Source organism: Mus caroli, chromosome 15 (genome assembly GCF_900094665.2).
Source record: "Mus caroli chromosome 15, CAROLI_EIJ_v1.1, whole genome shotgun sequence".
In the NCBI taxonomy this organism is placed as follows: Eukaryota; Metazoa; Chordata; class Mammalia; order Rodentia; family Muridae; genus Mus; species Mus caroli.
Window position 1 is genome coordinate 65430688 of NC_034584.1, and position 23890 is coordinate 65454577.

Below are 23890 nucleotides of genomic sequence, written 5' to 3' on the forward strand. Positions count from 1 at the left end.
TTTGTTTGTATGTTTGTTTTGGGTTTTTTTGTTGCTGTTGTTTTGTTTTCTGTTTTTTTGTTTTGTTTTGCTTTGTTTTGGTTTGGTTTTGGTTGGTTGGTTTTGTTTTGTTTTTGAGACAGCTTCTTAAACTATACTCCAGGCTGTCCTACAACTATGTAGCCGGAGTTGACCTTAAACTCATAGTGATGCATCCATATTGCATCATGACTACTGGGAATACAGGTGTTAGCCACCATACATGGCTTTTGGTTTAGTAGATTCTGTTTTCTAAGACAGGTTTTTATGCTTTATTAAAGGCTGGCCTGAAACTCACTCTGTAGCCTAGCCTGGGCTCAAACTTGTATCACCACTCCTGCCTCAGCCTCCCAAGTGCTAAGATTGCTGAAGTAAGCCACTACACCGAGTGTACTTACTGGAATAACAACTGCAATTCATCAAACAGCAACATTTCCATTTCTTTAAAATAACCTACTGGGCTGTGAAGAGTCCTTGACAGTGAATTAGTCTGGCACGGGTTTCATTCCTGTCCCTCTTCATCTCTGCATCCTTAAGCAGGCCATACCCCTTTCTAGATCTCAATCTGTCCATCTAAAAGGATGAGGAGTGGGGAAGGTCAATGTAAGAGAGTCCAGAGCCCAGCAGTTTTCTCATGAGAGGTGAAATCCGGCCCTCTTTCCGTTCAGCTTATTCTAGCACACAGCAGCTCATTGATGTCATGGCTGACGGCTAATGACACTCTATCCCACAGTCCCTGGATTGTGCTATGAATCATTGCTTATAAAGCGCTAGGTGTCATTGTTTAGAGGAAGGAAGAAAATAGTTCACAGGAAAAAAACTGATTCCATCATCTTTACATGCTGTTATATCTAAGTGCCTAAAGTTGGCATTCTATCTACACCCACTTTAAAATCAAAGCAGTGTCACAGAGCTTCACACTGCCTCACTGACATTCAGGGACAATTGGCCTTAAAGGTAAATGTATTCCTTTCAAATCCCAATCTTCAGTCTAGCTGTAGAGTGGTTTCAACATTCAGCTGGCAACAATAAGAATGCCAGCAGCTCAGGATCCCCATAGTTGTCCCTGTCTCCGTGCCCACTACAGACAAAGATCTGCACAAACACAGCCACCTCCATTCATGACTCATTTCCTTCCAGGAAGGGATCTGACATTTCTAGGCATTCAGTTAGGGCTTCAAAAGACCCTGTTACATGTAACGTTTTGGCTGTAAGCTGAGCTCATGGCTAAGTGTATAAAATGTCTAAGACATCTGCCTTAGTCATTGACCTTGGTCTTTGCAGAGTGATAAGACATCTGGGCTAAGAACAGTGGCACCAGCTATAACCCCTACACTTGAGCAGGGAGGGCAGGAGATGAAGGAATGCAAGGTACTTTTCATTTACATAGTGAATTCCAGAAGAGTCTAGGCAGTGTGAGATTTTGAATTTTTTTTTAAATCCACCAATAATTGTTTTAATCGGCCACCCAAGGTCACAGAACATGAAGAGTAGGGACTCAGTCTGTTTGATTATCAAATATCCAAGTAACCTCTTCCCAACCAAGTCATTTTCCTGACTCTCTTGGGGCTATGATGCCTGGTTTAGGTGGTTTATGATTTCTTGAGATTTGATGAGAGTGGAGAAGGCAGATCAACCACGTTAACATCAGGTGAGATACATGGTTGTACACTGGAAGTTCAACAATCAAAAGGCAACTCTAAATCCCATCTTCTCAGGGCTTTTATCCTTGCAAAGCTACAGGACCATTTTACTAGCCCAGTTCTCTTTAGATCGTTATTTAATACCCTTCCCAAAGGCTTCATTCTTGCTTCTCAATGCAGTCCTATACAAAGAATCTATTCCATAGAATAAACAAACAAATAAATGAATAAATAATAAGGAACTATATCACTCCCCATGCACAGTTCTTTACTTTTGCTACTTTTGCGTAGTTGCAACTAAACACCTGACAGAAAAAGATGAATTATTTATTTTGGCTCATATTTTCAGAGGTATCAATCATAATGGTAAGAGCAGCATGAGGGAGCAGAAAAATGTGTATCAGAGAAGCCGTGAAGTAGAGAATGGGGCTATAGGAAAGATCCAGGGCAAGGCATACTCCAAGGGCCTGATAACCTGCTTTCCTCTGCAGTGTTTTATCACAGCAATAGAAAAGTAACTAATATACAAATATTCTACCTATTCATTGCCAGGAACTCAATTAAAGCCTTTCTCAGAACCTAGTAATCATCTCTCTGGAATTTAATAAACACGGTGGGGAAGGGGGTGCCTTTCTTTCCTAGTTCCTGCTGGAAAGAGAGATACTAACATAGGGAGCAGTCTGGATCACAGGAACAAAACCACCCCCTGTGGTAAAGACTGGAGATGCTTGTGTAAGGCCCCTACCTTACTGATGATCACACAGGTACGTAGCCCATTTGCAATGAATGTGGTTGATGAATGGGGTGACATGTCCTCTATCTTAGTCCTGAATAGCACTTCCTGAGACACATATGCTAAATCCAACCCTACAGACTGGCTACCTAAGACTTAAGTCGTTTTGACTCTCCCGCCTCCTACCCAAGCTACGGTGTTCACTGTATTCTGAATCAGCCTTCAGCGGATGATAAGATTGTTTCTTTTTCTATCTTTGCAGTGACGTTTCTTAGGTTAGAAGGAGACATTGATTTGCTTTTAAATATAATTCTAAATTAATATAATCAAACGGTACCATTTTGTTTGTGTTTCCATTGTTTAGAGTCTCCCTTTGTGCTTTGTCCTTTGTAACTCAAAGCTGCTGGATCTCCTCCTGGGGTCTGCAAGCTGTGGAGGGGAGGGTGTGAACTCTGCCAGCAAACAGCCTTTGCTCCTTTCATATGAGGCCCACTGTGCTGGGCCTAGAAACTCCTCCCCTTCCAAGATGCATTGCAAATCCTGCTTAATCCCTCAAGCAACTAAAATACACCTTCTTGGGAGGTATCACAGGCTACCTCTTGTCCCACTGACAATGGTTTCTTTAAATTCCTCTACTCTCCTCCAGGTATTTGTCATGCTTGTTATTAAGCCCAATGACCTATGTGCCATGAGGATCACCATCAGCCATGTGTATTAAATGCTTCCTACATGCTGGGGTTTAAAAATGTCCTTTTGTTTGGTTCTTAAGACATTGTTCACTGCTTAGGTTTTACAACTAGAGTTCTAATCATGGTTTGGGCAACTAAAATGCAGGAGCAAACCACCTGTCCAGTCAGCATCTTTAAATAACAAACTGAAAAGATTCAGAGAAGCTGACAAAATGTCCAAGTAATGTAATTAGTAAGTGAATTCGTTCAGGTAACAGAAGGCAGGGGAGTCTGGGGAGGTACCAGCTTCCAAAAGTCAAGGCTATGTCTGCCAATTTAAGAGCCTCCAGCCACACTATCTTCTCTGTGTGCTCTCATCAAAAGAATGGCCTATGTCTGAGTTCTCCCTGTACTACTTGACTTTGAAGGATGATGTTAAATGGAACATGTGGTGATAGTCCCCAGCACTGTGCAAATGTGAGTGGAAGATGGAGCAGTTTATAAAGATAGCATGAAGCAAATGGCCCTGGTGACCTCTGAAGGATGAGATTCTTGGATACTAACTGTCAAAAGAAACTGCAGTATTACCTCGGAATCAGCTAGAACTTTTCAGCGTGCATGCCTGCTCTAGAGGGTATCTCTAGATCCATTTTAGGGTCCCATTAGACCCATGACCTGTTTGAGGATGTGAACTGAGCAGGAAATAAAATCCTTTTCAGAGGCAGCTGTTAAACCATCATCATTACCAAGCAAGAGAAGCTCTTACAGCTAAATGCAGAAACCCATGCTCCCAGGGTTGTCACCATGACTGCCATCTTTTTCCCTGTTCTTCCTTTAAAAGGTTGGCAAACATCACAGCACACAGCCCCTAGGCCCTGCCCCTGTAGTTTCTAAAACCAGGATGGAAGCTCTGAAACTATCCATGGTGCTAAGCTCCGCAGCCCCACCTCCACCTTTTGTAGACAGACTCTACATAGAGGCATGAAGGATGAATCACAGGAAATGCTTGCCAGATACTGAGTCACAGTTGCAAACCAAGGAGCCAGTCCTTCTTGGCAATGCAGGGAGACCAGAGAACACTCAAAGTCCTCAGTGACCAAAGGATGCTAACAGTGGTCATTGCTTCTCTATCCAATGGAACATTTTCTGCTGACAAACACATCTTTGTGCTCAGAAATTTTGCAAAGATAATGTTTGGTGGGCAAGGATACACGAGGAAGAAACAAATCTATTTTCTGGTAAGTGCTATGTGTTAGCATTCTGTCTAAGCCCCACCTCCAGTTACCTGGCAACAGCCAGGTATGCTCCTCTCTAGAACTACCTGGCAACAGCCAGGTAGGCCAAACCCACTATAAAAGGGGCTGCTTGCCCCCTCCTTGCTCTCTTGATTTCTTGTTCTCTTGCTCTCTTGGGCTCTTTCCTTCCCCCCACCCTGCCTTCCCCATTCTCTTCTCCATCTCTCCAATGTGCTCACGGCCATGGCTATGGCAGGCCTCTATTCTTCTCTACTTTCTCTCCCTCTCTCTGCCTATCTCTGCCTCTATTACCCTCTTAACTCCCCTCATAACTCATGCCTTGAATAAACTCTATTCTATACTATACCATCGTATGTCTGGTCCCTCAGGGGAAAGGAATAGCTTGGCATGGGCCCGCCAAGGCATCCCCTTCCCCCATATCTGACTCCCCCTCCATAGAATATACCTTTCACTCTATCTTTTTATAAACAGATCTCCATGGGGCAAGGGAAAAGCAGAGAAACTGGACACCAAGAACCAAGACAACAACCTGCAAGTTCTCAGAGGAGGCATCAAGTCCTCCATGAGTCACTCATCAACAGTGCATGGTAACAAGGATAGGTTTTTATCCCAGTAGTCTTGCTGCAGGCCACAAAGAAGGAATAGGGGACTCGAATGGGAGCTGTTCTAGGTGCTGGTACGGGTGTCACTATTAGAGTAGCTAGAAGTATGGTGAACTATGGACTTGTAGGTCAACTTCAGCTGTACTATCTTCAGCCTTGATTTCTGGCATCTTGTCTTCCTAAACTCTAGATTCCTTATCTGAAAAATGAAACACCTTCCCTCACAGAATCATGTTCAGTATTATAGGAGGTCATATCATGTAGGTGATAGCCTTGCCCTTAGAACACTTCTATTGTCTCTGAGCCCCAAAGACTTTTCAAGATCACCACCAGTTATCTACTGGAGGAACAAGAGCCCTGGCTTTCCAACACAGCACTTTGTTCTTTTTCTGGCCATAGCTCTTTCAAAATATTTAAAGAACATCCTCCCTTGTAGTGAATAATAAGAGAACAGGAATGGATACACCATCCCAAAACATTAGTGCTTCCTGCTGGGTAGAGATGACAGAGAAAATTGTCTGTTTCCAATGCAGGGAGTACACTGGCTTGATTGATTCACTTTTTGTTTCTCTAGATAAAGGCAGCTTCTTGTCAGAGGCTAAGCCTGGCAGTCAGAACAATGGCAGCAAAGGTCAACTAAGAAACAGCTGACATCATTTCTCAGAGCTCTCCAGGGGAATGCATGAGCCTTCCTTGCAGAATCAGAGAGGGAGCCTTGTGCACTGAGCAGTAGCACATTCAGTGATGTGACTTTGTTGGTACTGTTCAATGTAAAACTGCCCTTGGACAAATTGCCAGGTCTATGTTCAAGGAAAACAAATAACATCAGTTTTTGAAGCCAAATTCTTTAACTGCATCAAAACCATCTAAATCTTGACCAAGTATATGTATGGATCACAAACGATCAGCATTTGAACCTGCCTGGCAGGGCCTAAGAGATCTAGATAGTTCTTCTCATGACCCATCTTCTGGTTATGGTCAGACCACCTACGTTTATCTTGTTTGGTTTATTGCTTTGTGATTATAGTAATATGCAGCTCTGGGAGTTCTGGCTGTTCATGCAGAGGACCTGGGCTCAACTTGCTGACATCTTACAACTATCTGTATCTCTAGGTCCAGAGGGTCTAGTGACCTCTTCTAGGCTCTACAGGTACTTCATACATGTGGTATTCTTACTTACATCCAGGTAAAATACTTATATACACAAAATAAACATAAATTGAACATAAGACAACACCATATTGAAGGGCTGGGTCTGAGGCAAGGCAAAAATTCACCTTTGAAATTTTTGTTTTACATTTATTCATTCATTTATTTTGAGGGGGGTCACACAACACAGTGAAATGTGGTGCTCAGGGTATGACTTTCAGGAGTCAGGAGTCTCCTTCTACCATATGGGTCCCAAGAATCAAACCCAGGACACCAAGCTTGGCAGCAAGCACTTTTACTCACTAAAGTCATCTCACCAATCCAAGCAATTTGATAAAAAAATAATTAGTACACAAGATTAAAGCACATTCCAAAGAAATATTCTAAAAATCTAAAATCAATTGAGAGAATCCAAAATGAAGAGACTTTCAAAATGTAACCAGAGAGGGCTTTGGACCACCTGGGACTAGCCAAAAAGGTTTGAGGACAGTCAGTTATGTATGAGTTGGTCTTGGCTTTGTTTCAATTGTTTATATCTTTTGTTTTTTGTTTGTTTGTTTTGGTTTTTGGTTTTTCATTTTTCATATCCATTTCAAATTTCCCAATGGTATTGCATTAAAATAATTTTTCTAACTTCATTACTGAGATTTCTGGCCACCACTAAGATTTTATATATACCATCTTTCTGGCTATGACCCCAGGGGATGGAAGAACAATAAACAGACTGAGTCTGTAAGTTACCAAGTACCGATGACAGCATTTTACCTTCAGTTGTCATGGTGACACTCCTCTGTTCATTAAAACAGGAAGGCAGAGAAGTTAAGAAATTCTCCAAAGGTCATAAGCCAAGAGTCCAAGGCCATGCCTCACTCCTGACCTCAAATCCCCATGATCCACACTATTAGAAGAGTGACATTCCATACAGACAGAACCCAGGAAGAGATACAAAGAACCAATCCTCCCTCACTATTAACACAGAGGCCACACTAGAGAGGACTCACTATCGAGCATCAAAAGAGGACAACAGTGGGAAGTAAGTCTATCGGCCATGATCCAACCCAGCTCTGTGCATTCTTGTCTTATAGCTGAATTGCTACACCAACAGCCTGTGGCTACAGGCCAGTAACACTTGTTGCAACAAGCAGAGAGCATTTCCCTGCCTGATCTTTGGTTGAGATCATGCTTGTTTCCTCCCTGGTGGCCTCTTCCCAACCCTATGGCCTCACACAGATACCTTTAAGTGTGTGCCTTGTGTTCCCTTGAGGGTAACAGCGCTCACTCACATTTATGAAACACTTGGCTCACTGCTTTTTAATCGATCACCAGTTATTTTATCATCCTATAATTCAGTTCTAGCACTCCTCTGGAAACTGTTTTAATTCTATGCCGCGAAGTTGAAGTATCAGATACTAAATTCATTATTATCCAGTACATTTCAGTACTGTTGATGATCATACTATGTGTACCACATGTTTGCAGAGGGGAAACTGAGGCTTGCAGACTGCACATAGCTTTCCAGGTCACTAGAAAGTTAGAGATACAACCTGAAGCCAGACTTCCCAGATGTTAAGGCTGTTGGGCAGTACTTGCCTCAAACTTAGATGAAGCAGTGACATAGGAGAATATACAATGTTTAGTGAGATTCACTGACCTGTGGTCCAGCTACTCCTGGAGGCCCAGGGAGGCCTGGGGGCCCAGTATCTCCCTGTAGTAGAGACAAAAGGATGTAGAAATTAAGAAAATAATAATTCTGAGGAAAAGCTCACATTGAAATTATCACCAGGCATAAACCTTATAAGGCAGCTAGATTCTTTATTATGTGTGGGCAAGCATGCTATCAAACATGGCCAGGAAATCATAGGTCTAACTACCACTAATATGTATAGCTAGTAATGATGCGGTATTCAGTTACCAAAGTGGCCCAATACCCCCTCCTTCCCATATTCACATAGTTGAACTGTGACTAGCAGAAGATGATGGGAATTAACAGTGCACTGCTTTTGCAATAAGGGTGAACAATGTACTCCCACCTTGTACTGCCTCTCCCACATTTGCTCCTTGTCCAACTCTTCATCCTAGGAAACCCAATTTCCTAGTCTCCATTTCATTGGGCAGCTGTATTGCACATTCATGTGGGAAGAGGGACTGGGACGGTGTGACACTCAGAACTAAACTGAAAGCCATGGAAAGACCTTGACTGATCATCACAGAAAAACTAAAGAAATTATAACACAGGGGTTGAGAGCCACCATGGGGGAGATCCGATCCAGAACTAAAAACTCAGCCACATATATCTATTGTTTTGGGCATTAATAAATATCTAATGCACTCAGCATAGAACATTCTGCCTGGCTGATGAAGTTGGAGAGTCTTCCTATGTGTTCCCATGTGCTTTATATGTGTACATACATGCATGATTGGATACATGCATGATTTGATACATGCATGATTGGATACATGAGGCACTTTGGGATGGTTGTTCTTGCTTTGTAACACATAGAATGGTAGCTGTCCAGCTCTGAAGAGGGGCTTCCCAGAGGGCAGGATGGGATCACAGATGCCCACCAGCTCCTGCCAGGAGGAAGGGAGCAGAGTGGATCTTCAGAATGGCTTGAGTTCCAAACACTGTTGCTATTGTTTTTTTTTTGTTTGTTTGTTTTTGTTTTGTTTGTTTGTTTTTGTTTTTGTTTTTTGCTATTGGTTTTTAACCGACAACATTTAACCCAACCTCATTGCTGTAATGGAAGGGTGTGTTCTAAGGAGTCCTGAAAGGATTTATCTAAACTACCCCTAAGTGATGTGGAGATGTCACCAGAGAGCCACCTGCTGGCAGTACCCCAAAGGGAGGGCTCCTGAGAGTAACCAAGTAAAGAGGCTGTCTTCCTTTCTTTTCCTTTCTTCCCTTCCTTCCCTTCCCTTTCCTTCCTTCTTTCCTCCCCCCTCTCTCTGTCTCTGTCTCTCATCCCACATCATTACTTCCTTTATTTGCTTTAAAACTCATTGCTTAGTATGCAAAGTAATAAACTTCATTGTTATATTTTTATATCTAATGACATTATACTTTATTCCTATTTGCTCATCCATTGCACATCCCTGCCCTCAAATCCTTGGACTCCTTCCTCCTGCAACAACCCTGCTTCCATGTTGCATATACTCCATCACTGTCTCCTTTCCCTTGCCCCTGTCCCTTTAGAACACTTTCTCCTGTCTCTTTTCTTCTTGCAGACCTGCAAACTAAAATTAAAAGTTCTTTGAGTTTTTAAAAATAATCCAGGAGAAGAAAACACCCAAACATGTCCGCTTCACATCCTATACAGATCTATAAGGATCCAAGGATGTCCACTTCATATCCTATAAAAATATCTCATGAGAAATATCACAAACACATACATTTGTTTTGATGACTTTATCACTTGGGGAACTGATCAAGGGGAAGTGTTCTTACTCAAGTTGGTTTTAGGATGTGTTTTAGGACCCTTTCCAGAGTTCCAGAGGATATAGAGGGATGTCTGGAATCTTGTCATAAAAATGCAGGCTAGCTGCACCTATATTTTTGGACCTCTTCAGGGGAAACATCTGGTGCTTGAGGCACAAGAGAGAAAATAAAGACTGTATTTCATACCTGTGTTCATATCTGTCCCATATAAATATGGAACATGGTATCAGTTAGGAACTTGACTCTCTCTCTCTCCCTCTCCCTCTCCCCCCCTCTCTTTCTCTTTGGTTGGATGACATCATTATGAGTTCTCAAATGTACACAATTCCGTTTCAAAGCTAAACGGGATTTTTGGTAGACTTATAACCTATGAGTGTCTTTCTCAAGGGTCATCTCTGAAATGCAATCAGCAAGGAAATGACTCTAACTTCTAATTGCTGTATAATATTAACACGATCCATGCTTCGGGCTGCATAGCTTCCTCCTATCACACAGAGGGGAATTTCTCTCTCTGAACTCTAGATAAAAGCCAATCAGCTGGGCCAGTGTTACAGTTGCCAGTTCTTATAAGCCAGGCATGTATGATAAATGGTGTTGTTAAGTCCTCTTATTAAAGGGCTTACCGAGGTTTATCTTGAGAAAATGCCTACCGTGGGTGTTTGGCTCACTTGGTTATATGAAGTGGGGATCCACTTTGCCTTAGCAATCTCTTAGCATATAGCCTTGCAGTGTGTAACACATTCTGGTAGATATTTACTCAATATCAAAACTGTTTTCCTTTTCCTGCATTTGTGGAGATATTTCCATTGCTGTCATGAGATTTTACTCTCAATTTTATCCTTCCTCTCTGGGAAAACTACCTAAGCACCACTCAAGGTCTACTGTAGCAACTTGGACACACTAAATAGCTCAAAGTCTGCTGAATGAAATGAACTCCATGCATTGCATGAAAACCGGAACTCAAGCTTTTTATTTCCGGTCACTCCAGTGCCTACATACTGAACAACACACATTTTTGTGGCGTTGGGGAATGATATAATGCCCCACTCTGTATCTGGGCTGGAACTTATTACACTGCCCAGGATAGTTTCAAACTATGATCCTCTTCTGTCTCGCTAGCACTGAAGTTACAGGTGTGTGGCACTGGGTCTTGGAATACACTTAAAGGAGTCTCAAAATTAGGGAGTTACAAAGTGAATATTTGGGTAAATGAGTGGGAATGGCAGCTTATAGTCTATGTTATAAGACGACATTTTGACTTTACCCTGAAGGAAGGAATCTTTACATACACACTACTGATAGTTGGCTTATGGGGTAATCTTAATTGGGGATGTTGTCAGATGTCTCAGGATGTCCACAAACCTCAATGGCCTTGGGGTGTACGAACCTTGCCCAGCCACTAAGAAGGAAATGATTAAAAAGGAAGAGGATTCTCCAAAACAAAACCCAGGTGTCCAGAAGGACACACTAAATTGGAATTGATATCTCACCTCTGATCTATTCCTCTATAAAAATGCTGAAGAGAAACAAGATCCAGAAGGCAGAGTCTGCTCCAAGTTCCCAGGATGCTGGCACTAAAGAAAGCAGCTTCTGAAACTCCTGGGCTTTGTGTGTGTGATAGGCAAAAAAATGGGTCTGAAGGTCTACGGTGGCCACTAGAACATTCTAAATATCTCAAAGTCAGACAGATGGAATGACAGGAGGTGGTGGGAAAGAGCCTCAAAAGGAACATGAATTTTTCGATATTACAATACATTGGAATTTCACAGGCAATACTTTCATAAAATGGCAAAGACCTGCAGATATCCAGTCTGCATTCCTTGTACTCCACTGTCATCGAAACAGTCCCAAAGCCTGAATCCTCTCAAAGAAATGAAGGCCACACTGGATCTCCACAGTGGAATTTCTTCCTTGGAGGAAAGGAGCCTTAGCTCTCCCTCTCCTTACCTTTTTGCCTTCTGTCCCTTCTCTCCCTTGTTTTCCTGGAAGACCCTTGTCCCCTTTGAAACCTGGCAGACCTGGGAGGCCTGGGGGACCAGGAGGGCAGTCATTGCACACATCCTTAGGGAAGAAAAGAGAGATTAAGTAAATAATTCAGCTATTTGCCAAGCAAAGTGGCCCCACATCCCACCCTCTAGGTGATACTTGGTTATAAATGCCAACAAAGATGGAAAATCAAATTGATGGATTGTCATGGTCCAGGCACTTGTGTCCAAATTTATTTGGGCATAAATGAGGAGTCTTAATCATTACCCAGTTTTTCTCTAATTCTAGCCAGACACCTGGCTGGAAGTATGGCCTGAGAAAATGATGTCAAAATTCATATAAAAATGCCCCTGAGCATGAACAAAAACGTTAAGAGTGCACAGTGAAGATAAACATTTAGTGTTACTAGAAATAGCATGTTCTGCCCTGAGGACAGAGTCGAACAAAGCCAGGAGGAAAAGTCTCTGCGGTGTGCCAAGGGAAAGTGGCTCCCTAAGAAAGGAGAACAAAGGAGGCCACAGGCACCTAGCACAGTGTGTCCTGGCTGTGACACAAAGCCACATTGTGACCCTGCTTAGCCCTTTTCTTTTCCCAAGACAGGCATTTAATAAATGTTACTAGGAACTCAGCTTTGCTTTTTATCAAGACAGGTAAAAGCTGTTCCTGGAGTAAATTCAAAGTCTCAGACTTATCTGTGTCACCTCTTGACCTTGGAAGTTCTCAGCATGCCAAGTATCAAGTAACCTAACTACGCCAGCCTTATCCTGTACCCCTCTCTTGGATCACCTGCTCCTACATTCTTCTATTTTTGCTCTTCTTATAGTAAACTTAAATAAGATAACGCAAAGAACGCATTAGGAAGATAGTGAGACCAGGTAGACAATACCCAGAAGATTCAGCCATTGTTACTAGCCCATTACTCATTTGTAAAAGATACTTTGCAAAGCTTCTGGTCTGTTGGATACTGTGCTGAGACCACCAACTGTATAAGTCTAAAGGTCAGTTGGTGTTAATCAACACGAAATAAATATATTAGCTAAGGTCCACTGAGTGCTCTGTATGGAAGGCCAAATAAAAGCATGTGACCACTCTATGGGTTCACAGTCAATGACTTGCAGTCTCAAGAGATTCTGCATTCACCTGGGATGTCCTCAAATCTCAGAAACTACTTTTTCTTTAATAAAAGCAAGTTCTCCTTTCTCTTGCTTCTCTTATATATAATCTTCAAATATACTTTACATATATCTTCTCTAAGCTTTCCTGATAGCATCTGGACAGAGATGGGCTCATCATACTCTCATAGACTGATCTCACTCTTAGGTGGTCTGCTTGTAAGTTTATTCTTTCCCCACAAAGAATAGAGAGTGAGAACAGCCTTGATTTTTGCAGAGACAGCCCACAGCAAATAGTCTTTCATGGTTCTAAGTTCAATCAATAAAACCCAAAGACCCAAGCAAATGTCTAATCATGAGCCAACCAACCAACCAACCAACCATTCGACTTTTTCATGTCTCTCTTCTTTCAACATGCTGTTTGATAAACTGTATATTTAGAAGGTAGTATAATTGCTGGAGTATCTGAAGAAATGGTGAGGTAAAATGGAGGAAGAAACCACATGCTTCCTGGTTTCTTTCTTTTAAAATTAGAAGAGCGGAGAAGATCTAAGCTTTTTTTATTACAGTACATTTAAATGAGATGTACAATTGGGCCATTGTAACAATGGATGGATGGATGAACAGATGGATGGATGTAGGTAGATGATGTGGATAAATGGATGTATGGGTAGGTGGATGATTGGATGAAATAGATAGGTAAATGAATGGTTGGATGGATGGTGAATGATGTTTCAATGACTAAGTGGAAGGGGTGGATAGAGATAGGGATAGATGAGCAAAAATGAAGCTAACTTGATGACAGCAAACATTCAAGCTGCTAAGACTTTTTCTGGACTTGGAAATGTAAAATCCTTACCACTTTGTCTTGTTTCCTTAGTTGTGGTCTTACATAGCCTACTGTTCCAGAAAAATGCCAGACCCAACCTTCTGAACTAGTCTTGAATATCAATCAGCACAAAATGAGTCAAGCACCCCCTAATTGATGTTCTACTTGGCTGATGACACCCTGGAACTCAGCTTCTGTAGATTCTACAACCCTTCTGTGGGTAAGTCATGCATTCTCTGAATTTCTAGAGACTAACCATAGGGCCCTTTTTCCAACCAGATGGCCATGACTAGGCCCTACTGGCATGTAGCTTTGTATCTCTGGCATATGACTTTACAAGGCTTCAGCCCACTTGGAATATGGGCTCATATTTATGAGCCTCAATCTCCTTGCTTGTGAACTGAGGACCTCAAGTCCAACAATAAGAAATAATGAATGGAAAATGTCCAATATCCCATCAAGCAATCACAGAACTAAAGCATAACAAAGAGTAGTTGCTATATATCACTATGTGGTTTATTGTTTTACAACCTTAACCTAATGTCTTGCTCCATCTACAAACTCATCCATGACTCAATTATAGTAGAAAGTCAGTAATGGAACACTGCCCAAGAACTTGGGGGAGGGATAGATAAAGTAAGATTTACTAAAGGGAGGCATTTCATGAACACATTCTGAAGTTGGCCTCCCAGGGCAAAGATCTAACTACAGAAGTCAATTTTACGGGGCGGCTTTCTACTGAGGCAATTTTCAAGCTGTCATGATGAGGTATGTGTTGTTCTAAAATGCTTAGGGACAGTGGTTATTTTGGTAGTGAAAGACACCTTCATAGCTCCCAGTTAGCTGGAATAGACTGTCAGACTTAAAGCATCAGAGTGGCTGTAGACTCAAGAATCAAAGCAAAAGATGGCCAGCTCCACAGTTCCAGCAAAATCCAATAGGGCAGGTTATGGTCTAAAGGTTTTCAAGCACAGAGCACCAGACCTGACCACAAGGGCTCAAGTAATCACTATGCTTCTGTCTGCCTGGATGAACACAACTGCATCCTTTATAGCAGCTGGAGAATATCCTTTGAGTCAATGTTGGTCTCAGTGATGTGGCAATGAAGTATGAGGCTTGACCCTCACAGTCTCATCCTCTCCATGTCAGTGCCATACAGATTTGGATATCCTAAGGTTTAAATCCTAAAGGGTGGAGGCTGCTACAAATCCCAGTCCTCACAGAGTCACTAAACCATGAAGAATTATCTAAGTCAATAAAAGCCTTTAATAAACAAATCTCTTCACGTAGAAAAGAAAAACCTCTCCCGTCAATAAAAAACTATCCTCCTGGAAACTGTTATGTCTCCATCAAGTCAGGGCTGTGCTGGCTACAGGCTCAGCATCTGTCTTTATCTCCAAAGGTCTGTGTGTGTTTTTATTCTTGAACTGCCAGGAACCAGAAACCAACCAATAAAAACTCATGTTTTAATAAAATTTGATTTTCCACTAAAACATCTCAATGTATAGGAAGATTAAAAGCCTCAAGCTTTTGAGATTTTTTTCATGGGATGTTTTTTTTATTTGCCCCTCCCCCACTGGGTTCATGTAAATCTTCTGCTGTAATTAGTTGGGTTTAAGAATACAAGTAGTAGAGACCTATAGCCATGTGAAATACAGTGTTGAGACAAAGGCTTGAAGTAGAGCCAGCCAAGGGTCCTCTACTCCCATCACCATCAGCACAGTGCTTCTTTTTGAATATGAATCCAAGGCTGTTGTAGCCCTGCCCAGCTCTGCAGCAGTCAAGATTCAAGACCCCTAAGCAATGCACCTGGGCAGCTCCACAATTCAGCTTCCAGGTAAGACTCTGGCCATATTCCACTTTAGTCTTGTCCAGTTATGCTAGGTGCTTTGTATCTCTCAGAAGAAGAAACTATCCTCCTGGAAACTGTTATGTCTCCATCAAGTCAGGGCTGTGCTGGCTACAGGCTCAGCATCTGTCTTTATCTCCAAAGGTCTGTGTGTGTTTTTATTCTTGAACTGCCAGGAACCAGAAACCAACTGTTTGGTTCTGCCTCCAGCCATTTTCGAAACAGAAGACATACTTATATGTACTGGCCAAGTACAGCCTATGAACACTGGATTCTGTTTCCAAAACAATAGATTCTATCCATTGACCCTCTTTGTGTCTCTTGTTTCGTATTTATGGAATAATAACATGAACCATACCTACCTCATGGGACTGAAAATTGAATAAACAATGTTCATCAAGCATTTGAACATTACCCAATGGAGAAATTCTGTTCCGTGCCTGCACTGTCTCATAAGGAAACTCCTAAATGCAAAGGGGCACTAAGGGTTTGTAGTGTGCCCAGTATGACCAAGGACCTGAACTTTATTTGTACATAACTTTAGGTAGACACGCGTGGCTGCTGGAGAGATGGATAAGCAGTTAAAAGAACTGAATGTTCTTCCAAAGGACCCAGTGTGATTCCCAACATGTACATGGTAGTTCACAGCCATCTATTACTCCTGTTCCAGGGGATCCAGTGCCTCTGTGGGCATTGCATGCACATAGTACACATGCATGCATACAAAATATGCATAGCCATAAAACAAATCACTGCTGCATGTGGTTGGTGGCTGCCATATTGAATCATGTGGATTTAACAGGCACTGGTCATACAGTGAATTCATAACAGATGTTGCTGCTGCTGTTCTTAGTCCTATTGAATATTTGTTCCGGAGGCTGAAAGGTTTTCAGGCCTGTACTCCCCCATCACCATTTTTAGCACATGCACGTTTACCTTTACTAAGAGATTTATGTCCTCTGGAGACAGCAGTGAAGAAGGGCCCTGTCAAAGTAAAAATAAGTAAGTGCAGACACACATGCATACATACAGTATCTTTCATGCATCTTCAGAGAGTGAATGGCCTTCAGAGTATAAGTTGTTTTGACTATTCACAGCAGGCTTGAATTGGCATGGGATACAAGCAGGTCTATCAGATTTCCAAGCCTGGTGACCACCAAATGAGCCTATGTTAGAGCAGTATCCATTCAGGCTGTTCAGGCTTGGACATGTCTAGAGAACTTCAGGCCTTCCTGTCTTCAGTCTCCTCATGTTGTTCCCTCATGTTCTCCCTCCCTGTCCATATCAAACCTTAATAGGTTACACAGATATTACTGGGAAACAAAGGGATAGACTGCGGACAGTTCACCTGTCATGAATCTTCCAAACGGCCAAAAGCTATTGCTGTTAATCATTCAGAGCCTAGTATGATTATAAACCAGTGTTTTCAGCTCTCATGGGAGAAAGTACATTTTAAATAACATACTTTACTATGGGATGAAAATATTTGGTTCTGGAAAGGGGAAATGAGACATGTCTAAAGGTATGTGTGTAAGATGCTATAACCACTGGACTTACAAAAACCCCTGAGTTGGAGCATGCCCTGTGATGCCTGTAACCAACCTGCAGCACAGGAAAGGAGGAGAATTCAGAATGCATTGGGCTCAAGGAACACTTGGGGAAAATGGAAAATGAAAGACAACTTACAGGGGAGTGGTACCCTTAAATATTCATTCCAGGCTGGAAATCTCTGCTATAAGCTGAAGATTGTGCAGTGGGAAGGAGCACAATAGTACAACTCCCTACAGGCAGAGCATGGACTCCACGGGGAAGCTTGGGCCAACAACTGTCTATAGTAATGACCCTTGAAGAGAGGAAGACCTAGACAATTTTTCTATAAATTTCCATCTTCTTAGCTCAGAGGCTTAGCCTCATCCTGTAATTGACAAGCCATCTGACTGCTGTTGAGAAGTTAATTGCTGGTGGCTATAAAAGATGTATGTTGTCTCCTGTGCTGAAAAGTTCAACAATTCAACCAACTCTCTGAGAAATAAATTGTAAGGTTTCTGAGAAACACTGGGGCTAGAATATCGCAGATTTGGGGAGTGGAGGTGTGTGTGTGGAGTGACTAGCACGGCAAGGAGAACCCATTTAGCATGCAGTTGCTAAAGGCATATCAGAGTGAGACAGTCGCTTGCTCCCATCTGTCAGCATGAGATACTCTGGAGAAAAATATGACCTTTCTAATAGAAATTTATTAACCTTTTAGTTTAAAAGGGAAATTTTTTCAGTTGAGATCATTTATGTTTTTCTGAGGTCGTATGAGTTGTGCAGGGCATGGGTGGGTCCATACCACTTCCATGGGACATTGTCAGGCAGTTAGCACTGTACTATGATATCTTATACCATTGCTTATGCTTATTAATATGTGGCATGAGCCCTTTGAGTATGTTGGGCATTATTCACAGAGGCACAGAGGAAAGGGGGTGAGTATAGGTAACAGAAAGGCTTTGAGATAATTTCATCAGGGTCTTGCTCATATCACTTTTCTGTAATCCTCAGGAAAGTTATGAAGAAAGTCACTTTGGCTTTATATGGAAGTGGTAAACTTAAGTCAGGAAACATAAGATGTATAGCCAGGTGTCATGGATACCTTTTAGGAGTTGGCCACATGCTAAAGATTAAGCTCAATGACCTCAGGTAACACATGGAATGTGTTAGAACAAAGACAATGCAACCTATACCCGCCTAGAGTCTCCTTATTCCTGCCCAGCCTCTGCTGCTGAGAACATTCTAGAACATATAGGGAAGCCATACTGACATTGATTGATTGGGAGGTGCAGGGGTCGTGCCTTGCCTGAAGGTGAGACAGCTCTATAGGTCACTCCCTGTGCAGCTCCATGTGGGATGGGGCTAGTTGAAGAAAGCTGGAGCTCTCTGGGATGCTCCTATGATGGCCATCTGTGAGATACAACTGCCTACACCATTTGTTGTATTCTGCCAGTTTATCCTAACAACGTAGTATCAAGGTCTAGCACATGGCAGATGTAATTTAGACTTTTAGTGCCTCTGGTCTGAGTCTTGCTCATCTACCTGTTTCACTATGGCCTTGCCCTGCAGTGATGACATAGCTTGCAAACAGCTTCACTGGCTGCTATAAAGCTGGGTCTATGATGGAAAAAGGAGTTATTTTCATAGTTTCCAATGTAACTTATATGCATCCCTCTGGAAGTCTTCAATGGAAAAGTGTCATAGACCCAGGGACAGAACAAGATCCCACTCTTTCTCTCTGCTGTGGCCACCAGCTCTAACAAGACAGGGAGGGTTCTATGAGTCCACAATATTCTTTGTGCCTTGGGAACTTGCCTGAAGCCATGTCTGCCAAGAGGACAAGCAAGCCATCAGACCCATCATGAAGTTTCTGTCCATCTGAGCAACTTGATTCCAACAGTAGACTGTGGGATGAGTCTCCAGGCCTTTGAGTTTGGCCTGATGGCCACACTCTCTTGGACCTTGCTTAGCATCTTCTAATGGTCTGTTTCCTCATGGAGAGGCCCTTTCCACCCACAGACATCCCAGTCTTATGAGTTCTTCCTTAAAAAGGCCAAAAATGACCTGGTCGCCTGGCTAAATCTTGGGTACCTCTCCCCCACCACTGCCAATTCAGGATGTGTCCCAGGAGATGGGATTACTGTACCTCAGAGATACCTGTTGCATCTTCATCTGGCTTGTAATCAAGCTAGGGCCCTGTCAGAACCTCCCCAAGCTCATAGAGAATCAGTCCCCCATTCTCATATGAACCAAAATAACTACTTCTGGCTGTCTAAATGGTGACAGCACTCAAGCCAGCCAAAATTGAAAATGGGCAAGTTGGGAATTTTCAATGGATGCCACTATTATTCATTTTCCACACTAGCTCCACACTCTGTCCTGTCTCTTGTTTCATTCTATCTCAGGGATATCCTCCCCTGATGGTCCATGGCTGAACTGGATGAAAGGGAGGTCCTGCCAAGGGCTTGGAAGGTAAGAAGATGCGCACCTGCCTCAGGCCAGGCTTTCTGGCAGTGGCTTTGAATCCACAGCTCTCACTCCTCCATTCTAGCCAGCACCTGGCTCTATAAACAAGCAGACATGCTCCACACCGTGGCATATCCCTGGTTGTACTGTCCCCCCCACGCCACCCCCACAAGTGACTTCCCTCTGCCTGGTTGGTCCCCTCGTTAAAGCCTCTCGAACTCTCTTAATTGCACTTTATTTCTCGCTGGCACCCTGTCTGACAGTCAGCATTCATCCAGACCCGGCAGGTGACATACTGGTTTTCCAGGAGGCCCTCTTTCTCCTGGGTTTCCTGGTGCACCCTAAGAGAAAGAAGAAAGAAAGCCATCACTGTGGTGACCAGGTCCTCTCTAACTACTCTACACATCCCTCCATCACTCTCTGACTTAGCCAACTGGGACTCAGTTGCACTCAACTGCAATATACCCAACTCTGAAGATGGAACCTAGTTAAACTTTCCAAGTGACAGTGGTAAGTGTATAAACCTTTCTATTAGTCCCTTCTAGAATCTCAAACTACAACCACCTTGTGTACATTGTGTGCATGCAAAGACACACCCACATGCAAACCTGTCTTGATCTTTTATTCCAAATATGAGGGGTGGAAGTAGCTTTGAGAAGAAAGTGCTTTCATTGATGACTTGGATACACGAATGTAAGAATGACAGGGGAACAGGTAAACCTGAATGTTAGGAAACAAGAACTAGAGGGGCTTCCTTTCTGAAATAGAACGCAGTGAATGGAAGAAGGTTGGACTGTCTCTGTTTAATGGGGACCAAAAAAAGCACAGGCAGGAGGTAAGCAGAGAACGCTGTTGCTTAATGAAGCATTTTTGCCCTATTAAAAACTCATAGCTGCCATTTGTTCATTTTGCCAGTAAGTATGGATCAAATGCCTCTGGTGCCTGGATCTGCTAAGGATCCAGGACCTACAGATCCTGAACTCTGGGATCTCGGATCAAAGTCCAGGAGATGAAGACCAAAGATGTCTGCCATCAGCATCATAAATGGGTCTTGTCCCAAAGGGCCTCAGCTGAGCCTGTTGTTCCCTTGAGGAGAGGGGGACAGAGCAGGTCCAGGAAGAAGTCCATAAAAGAATCAAACCCTACATCATCAAAACAGAATGACCAAGAACTAAGAGACAGTGTACTGGAGACCCAGAAGTCTACAGGGTTCTGAAACCATCATAAAAATGCTTAAGAAAGAAGTGTGAATTATTCAAAAAGCCACAACTGACAGAAAATTAAAAATACATAAACCAACACTCTGAGATTCCACAGAAACATGGCAGAGCACAGATGCTGGGCACATGGACAAGGGAGGCTAGGAGGTGGTTAGATGAGCTCACATGGAAAGACTCTAAACCATAACTAACCCCATAGCACTCTGCTTTACTTACATCCTGGCCAGCTGGTCCCTGGGGGCCGGGGAATCCAGGTAAGCCTCGAGATCCCTGATGAAAAAGAAAGACAGGCTCCAACTGTGAGAAGACAGGGCTCACCTTTGTCTGGCTACCACTGGCTATGACTATACAAGGATAAGCTATGCAGAGAGATCACTGGTATGACGTGCAATCGTCCTAATGGAATTTAGGCTTGTCTCAGAGATAAGCTTTTGGAATGCTTGAAAATGGCCATCTTTGGGGATTATCGCAGTTATGCTAACTGATGGGAGAAGACCCCATCTTAAACATGATCAGGAGGTCCTGAGCTATAGGAAATGGAGACGGTGATCATAGTGCTTAGCTTGTACTCATTCCTATCTCCTAACTGTGGATGGGATGAAAGCACCTACTTCACACTCCTGCTGCCTTGTCTTCCCTGCTACAACAGACTACACCGTGCACAGAGCTAAATTAATTACGGTGCTTTTGCCAGAGCATGCTATCACAGCAGCATGAACAGCAATTTGACAATAATGCATGTGTCAAAAGCACTGTGCTCAAACCTTACTGAGCCAGATGCACTCTATGGTGACTTGTGGTCAGCCCATAGACACAAAGCTCAGGAAAACCTTCTGTGGGAGCCTGACATGAGCCTCATGCATTAACCCCTTGTGGCCCCTTGCTGGAGTGGAAGGCATAGCTCCTATGGAGAACCAGGCCTGAGCACCAATCCAGAATGCCTTCCTATACACCTTGAGTTGCACAGCCAGCCCCATGCTTATTGGTTAAACAACTTTCTTTGCACAAGAGCCAACGAAATGCTTAGCTCATGGCTGACACTAATCACTTTCTTAAGATCATTCCCATTATGTTGACATTTTCTAGGAAACATCAGGCAATGGACTTCATTTCCTTAGATCTACAAGTGGAAAATGACATCTTCTCAGGGTATTGGCTATCTGCTCTGCAGAAGCTGAAATGGCCTCCTTGGGGGTCTTTGAGCTGCCCTTCATCCCGAGTCCCATGCTCCTCAGCTCTACTCCACATAACTTGCTGTGAAATCCCATGGCCGTAAACCTCAATTGGTCTGAGCCTCAGTTTCTTCATCTAGCACAACATCCACAAGATTTCCTATCCTCCCTAATCGGAAACCACAAATGAATATCAATTTAAAATACATGCACAGCGCCATAGACTGGATATGATGTAGCTGCCCTGCAGCAGAAGATGCATCAGCAAGCATACAGTGAATGCTTGAAAATGGCCAACACTGGTGGCTGTTCCTGAGAAGAAATTCATCTTGGGAGCTCTCTTGTTGCATTAGAATAAAATGAGCCCCCCAAAATTTCCACAATGGATCATGGCTGCGGCTGCCTCCACATTATAAGTCAAGAAGAAAACCTCTCATGTGTTCCTGGCTCTGTGGCTGGGTAAAGCCAGAATCCAAAAACTAGTTCTTCTTACCATTTGACTAAATTCACTTAATCGGGGCTCCACTTCTGTAATGGAAAGATGCTAACAGGCAAAACCAGTCTCGGTGTGCCTGACTTTACAATGTTATGTTGGATTAACTGAACCTGCCACTTCCTTCCGTCCCAATGTTCCCATAAGCTCATACTCCTATTTTGGAGAGTCTGTCTAGTATGAGGAATTTTGAGTGACTTTTGATTGCCTCTGATTTAGACTTGGGCTAAGAATCCTCCATCTAAAGCATACTGTACCGGGGGTCCTTTATCTCCTGGTCGTCCTGAGGGACCCTAAGAAAAGAATAAACAAATTAGCAAACCAAATAAGAATGTTCATATCACCATTTAAGCATGCTGTGGTCATTCTTCAAAACCAAAACAAGACAACAAACAAACAAACAAACAAAAAACCCAGGGCCTCACATAGCCCAGGTTAGCCTCAATACTATGTAGCCAAGGATAACCTTGAACTCTTTGTCCCTTTGCCTCCACTTCCCAAGTTCTGGAACTACAAGCATGTACCACCAAGCTCTGTTTTGTAAAGTGTATTGCTAATATGGATCCCTCTATCCTCTCCTGAACTAGTGTCATACACTGATGCTCCCACATGGTGGACACTGTGTGTGTCCAGAGTTTCCCATCTTACATACCCTGGGAGAAGTATTGGTTACTCCTGAATAGGCCAGAGTTTAGTTTATCAATGAGCATCTCTCAGTTTCCCAAGAACAGATCAGCCTGTGCCACGAGACTCTGCTACCAGACTGGTGTTTTCATATGGAAAGCTGACATGCCTTTGTCTCTGGACTCCCCTTGTCACACCTGGGAAAACCCTGCATAGTGGAGCTAATCATGCCCCTGTCCTCAGCTCACTATTTCCTGCATCTTGTAGCAGCACCCAGGAAAGCATAAGCATTCCCAAGAGGGAGGAGAATGCTCACACAAAGGCTGGGGTCCCTGCATTGTGATGAAGTACCCAGGTCCCCTATTGTGTATGCCCCTGCGCTTCCAGAGAGCAGATGAGCATTTTTCCAATTACACAGTGATATACCAGGGGAAGCAGAGATCTAAGGAGACAACAGGGAAGCAGAGCCCTGAGGGAAGAAGGTCTGTCTGAGGCGGGAGAAGGGTTCTAGGTTTTGGATCAAGATGTTTGAAACATACACAAACACCAAAGGAACACAAACAACAAAACAAGTAAAACTGGGACATTTAATGGATCATAACAAAATTCCATAAATATTTATGTGCTTTTTCTTTTCTTTTCTTTTTTTTTTTTTCTGGAGAAAGCATCACAGGCTTTGTATGACAGGGCATCCACCACAACATTGCATTCTGTTGCTGCGTAGAGACTCAAAAAATGGTCTCTACAGACACAAGCATTTCCATTCATTTTCTACATGCACGGTAGACCAGGATGCAGCCATCAACGAGCAAGCAATTTTCTATGCAGAAATATTTTGGCTAATAAAAGCTAGTGGAATGTGAATAGCATCACTTAGCTATTGATGGGTTCTTATTATCCAATTTCTAAACTTTAACAGCAGTCAGCAATGGCTGAGTCCTTATCCATAAACAAGGAAAGACCAGATAAGGACACAGAGGGGTGTGTGCAGAAGGGGACTTTCCTCTATTGCTCTCCATGCCAAGAGGGGCATCAGATGCTACACACACACACACACACACAGAGAGAGAGAGAGAGAGAGAGAGAGAGAGAGAGAGAGAGAGA

At 42.9% G+C, this 23890-nt stretch overlaps 1 protein-coding gene across 2 annotated transcripts in view; it reads right to left on the minus strand.

The window, feature by feature from the left end:
* Positions 1–23890, minus strand: part of Col22a1 (collagen type XXII alpha 1 chain) — a 237024-nt gene that overhangs the window by 50075 nt on the left and 163059 nt on the right. For both annotated transcript variants that reach the window (XM_021183654.1, XM_029469967.1), the window contains exons 41-46: positions 22420–22455; positions 20714–20767; positions 19574–19618; positions 16218–16265; positions 11453–11566; positions 7721–7774 (exon numbers count right to left, since the gene is read on the minus strand). In XM_021183654.1, coding sequence (XP_021039313.1) covers positions 7721–7774; positions 11453–11566; positions 16218–16265; positions 19574–19618; positions 20714–20767; positions 22420–22455 — 351 coding nt within the window. The remainder of the gene's footprint in view (positions 1–7720; positions 7775–11452; positions 11567–16217; positions 16266–19573; positions 19619–20713; positions 20768–22419; positions 22456–23890) is intronic.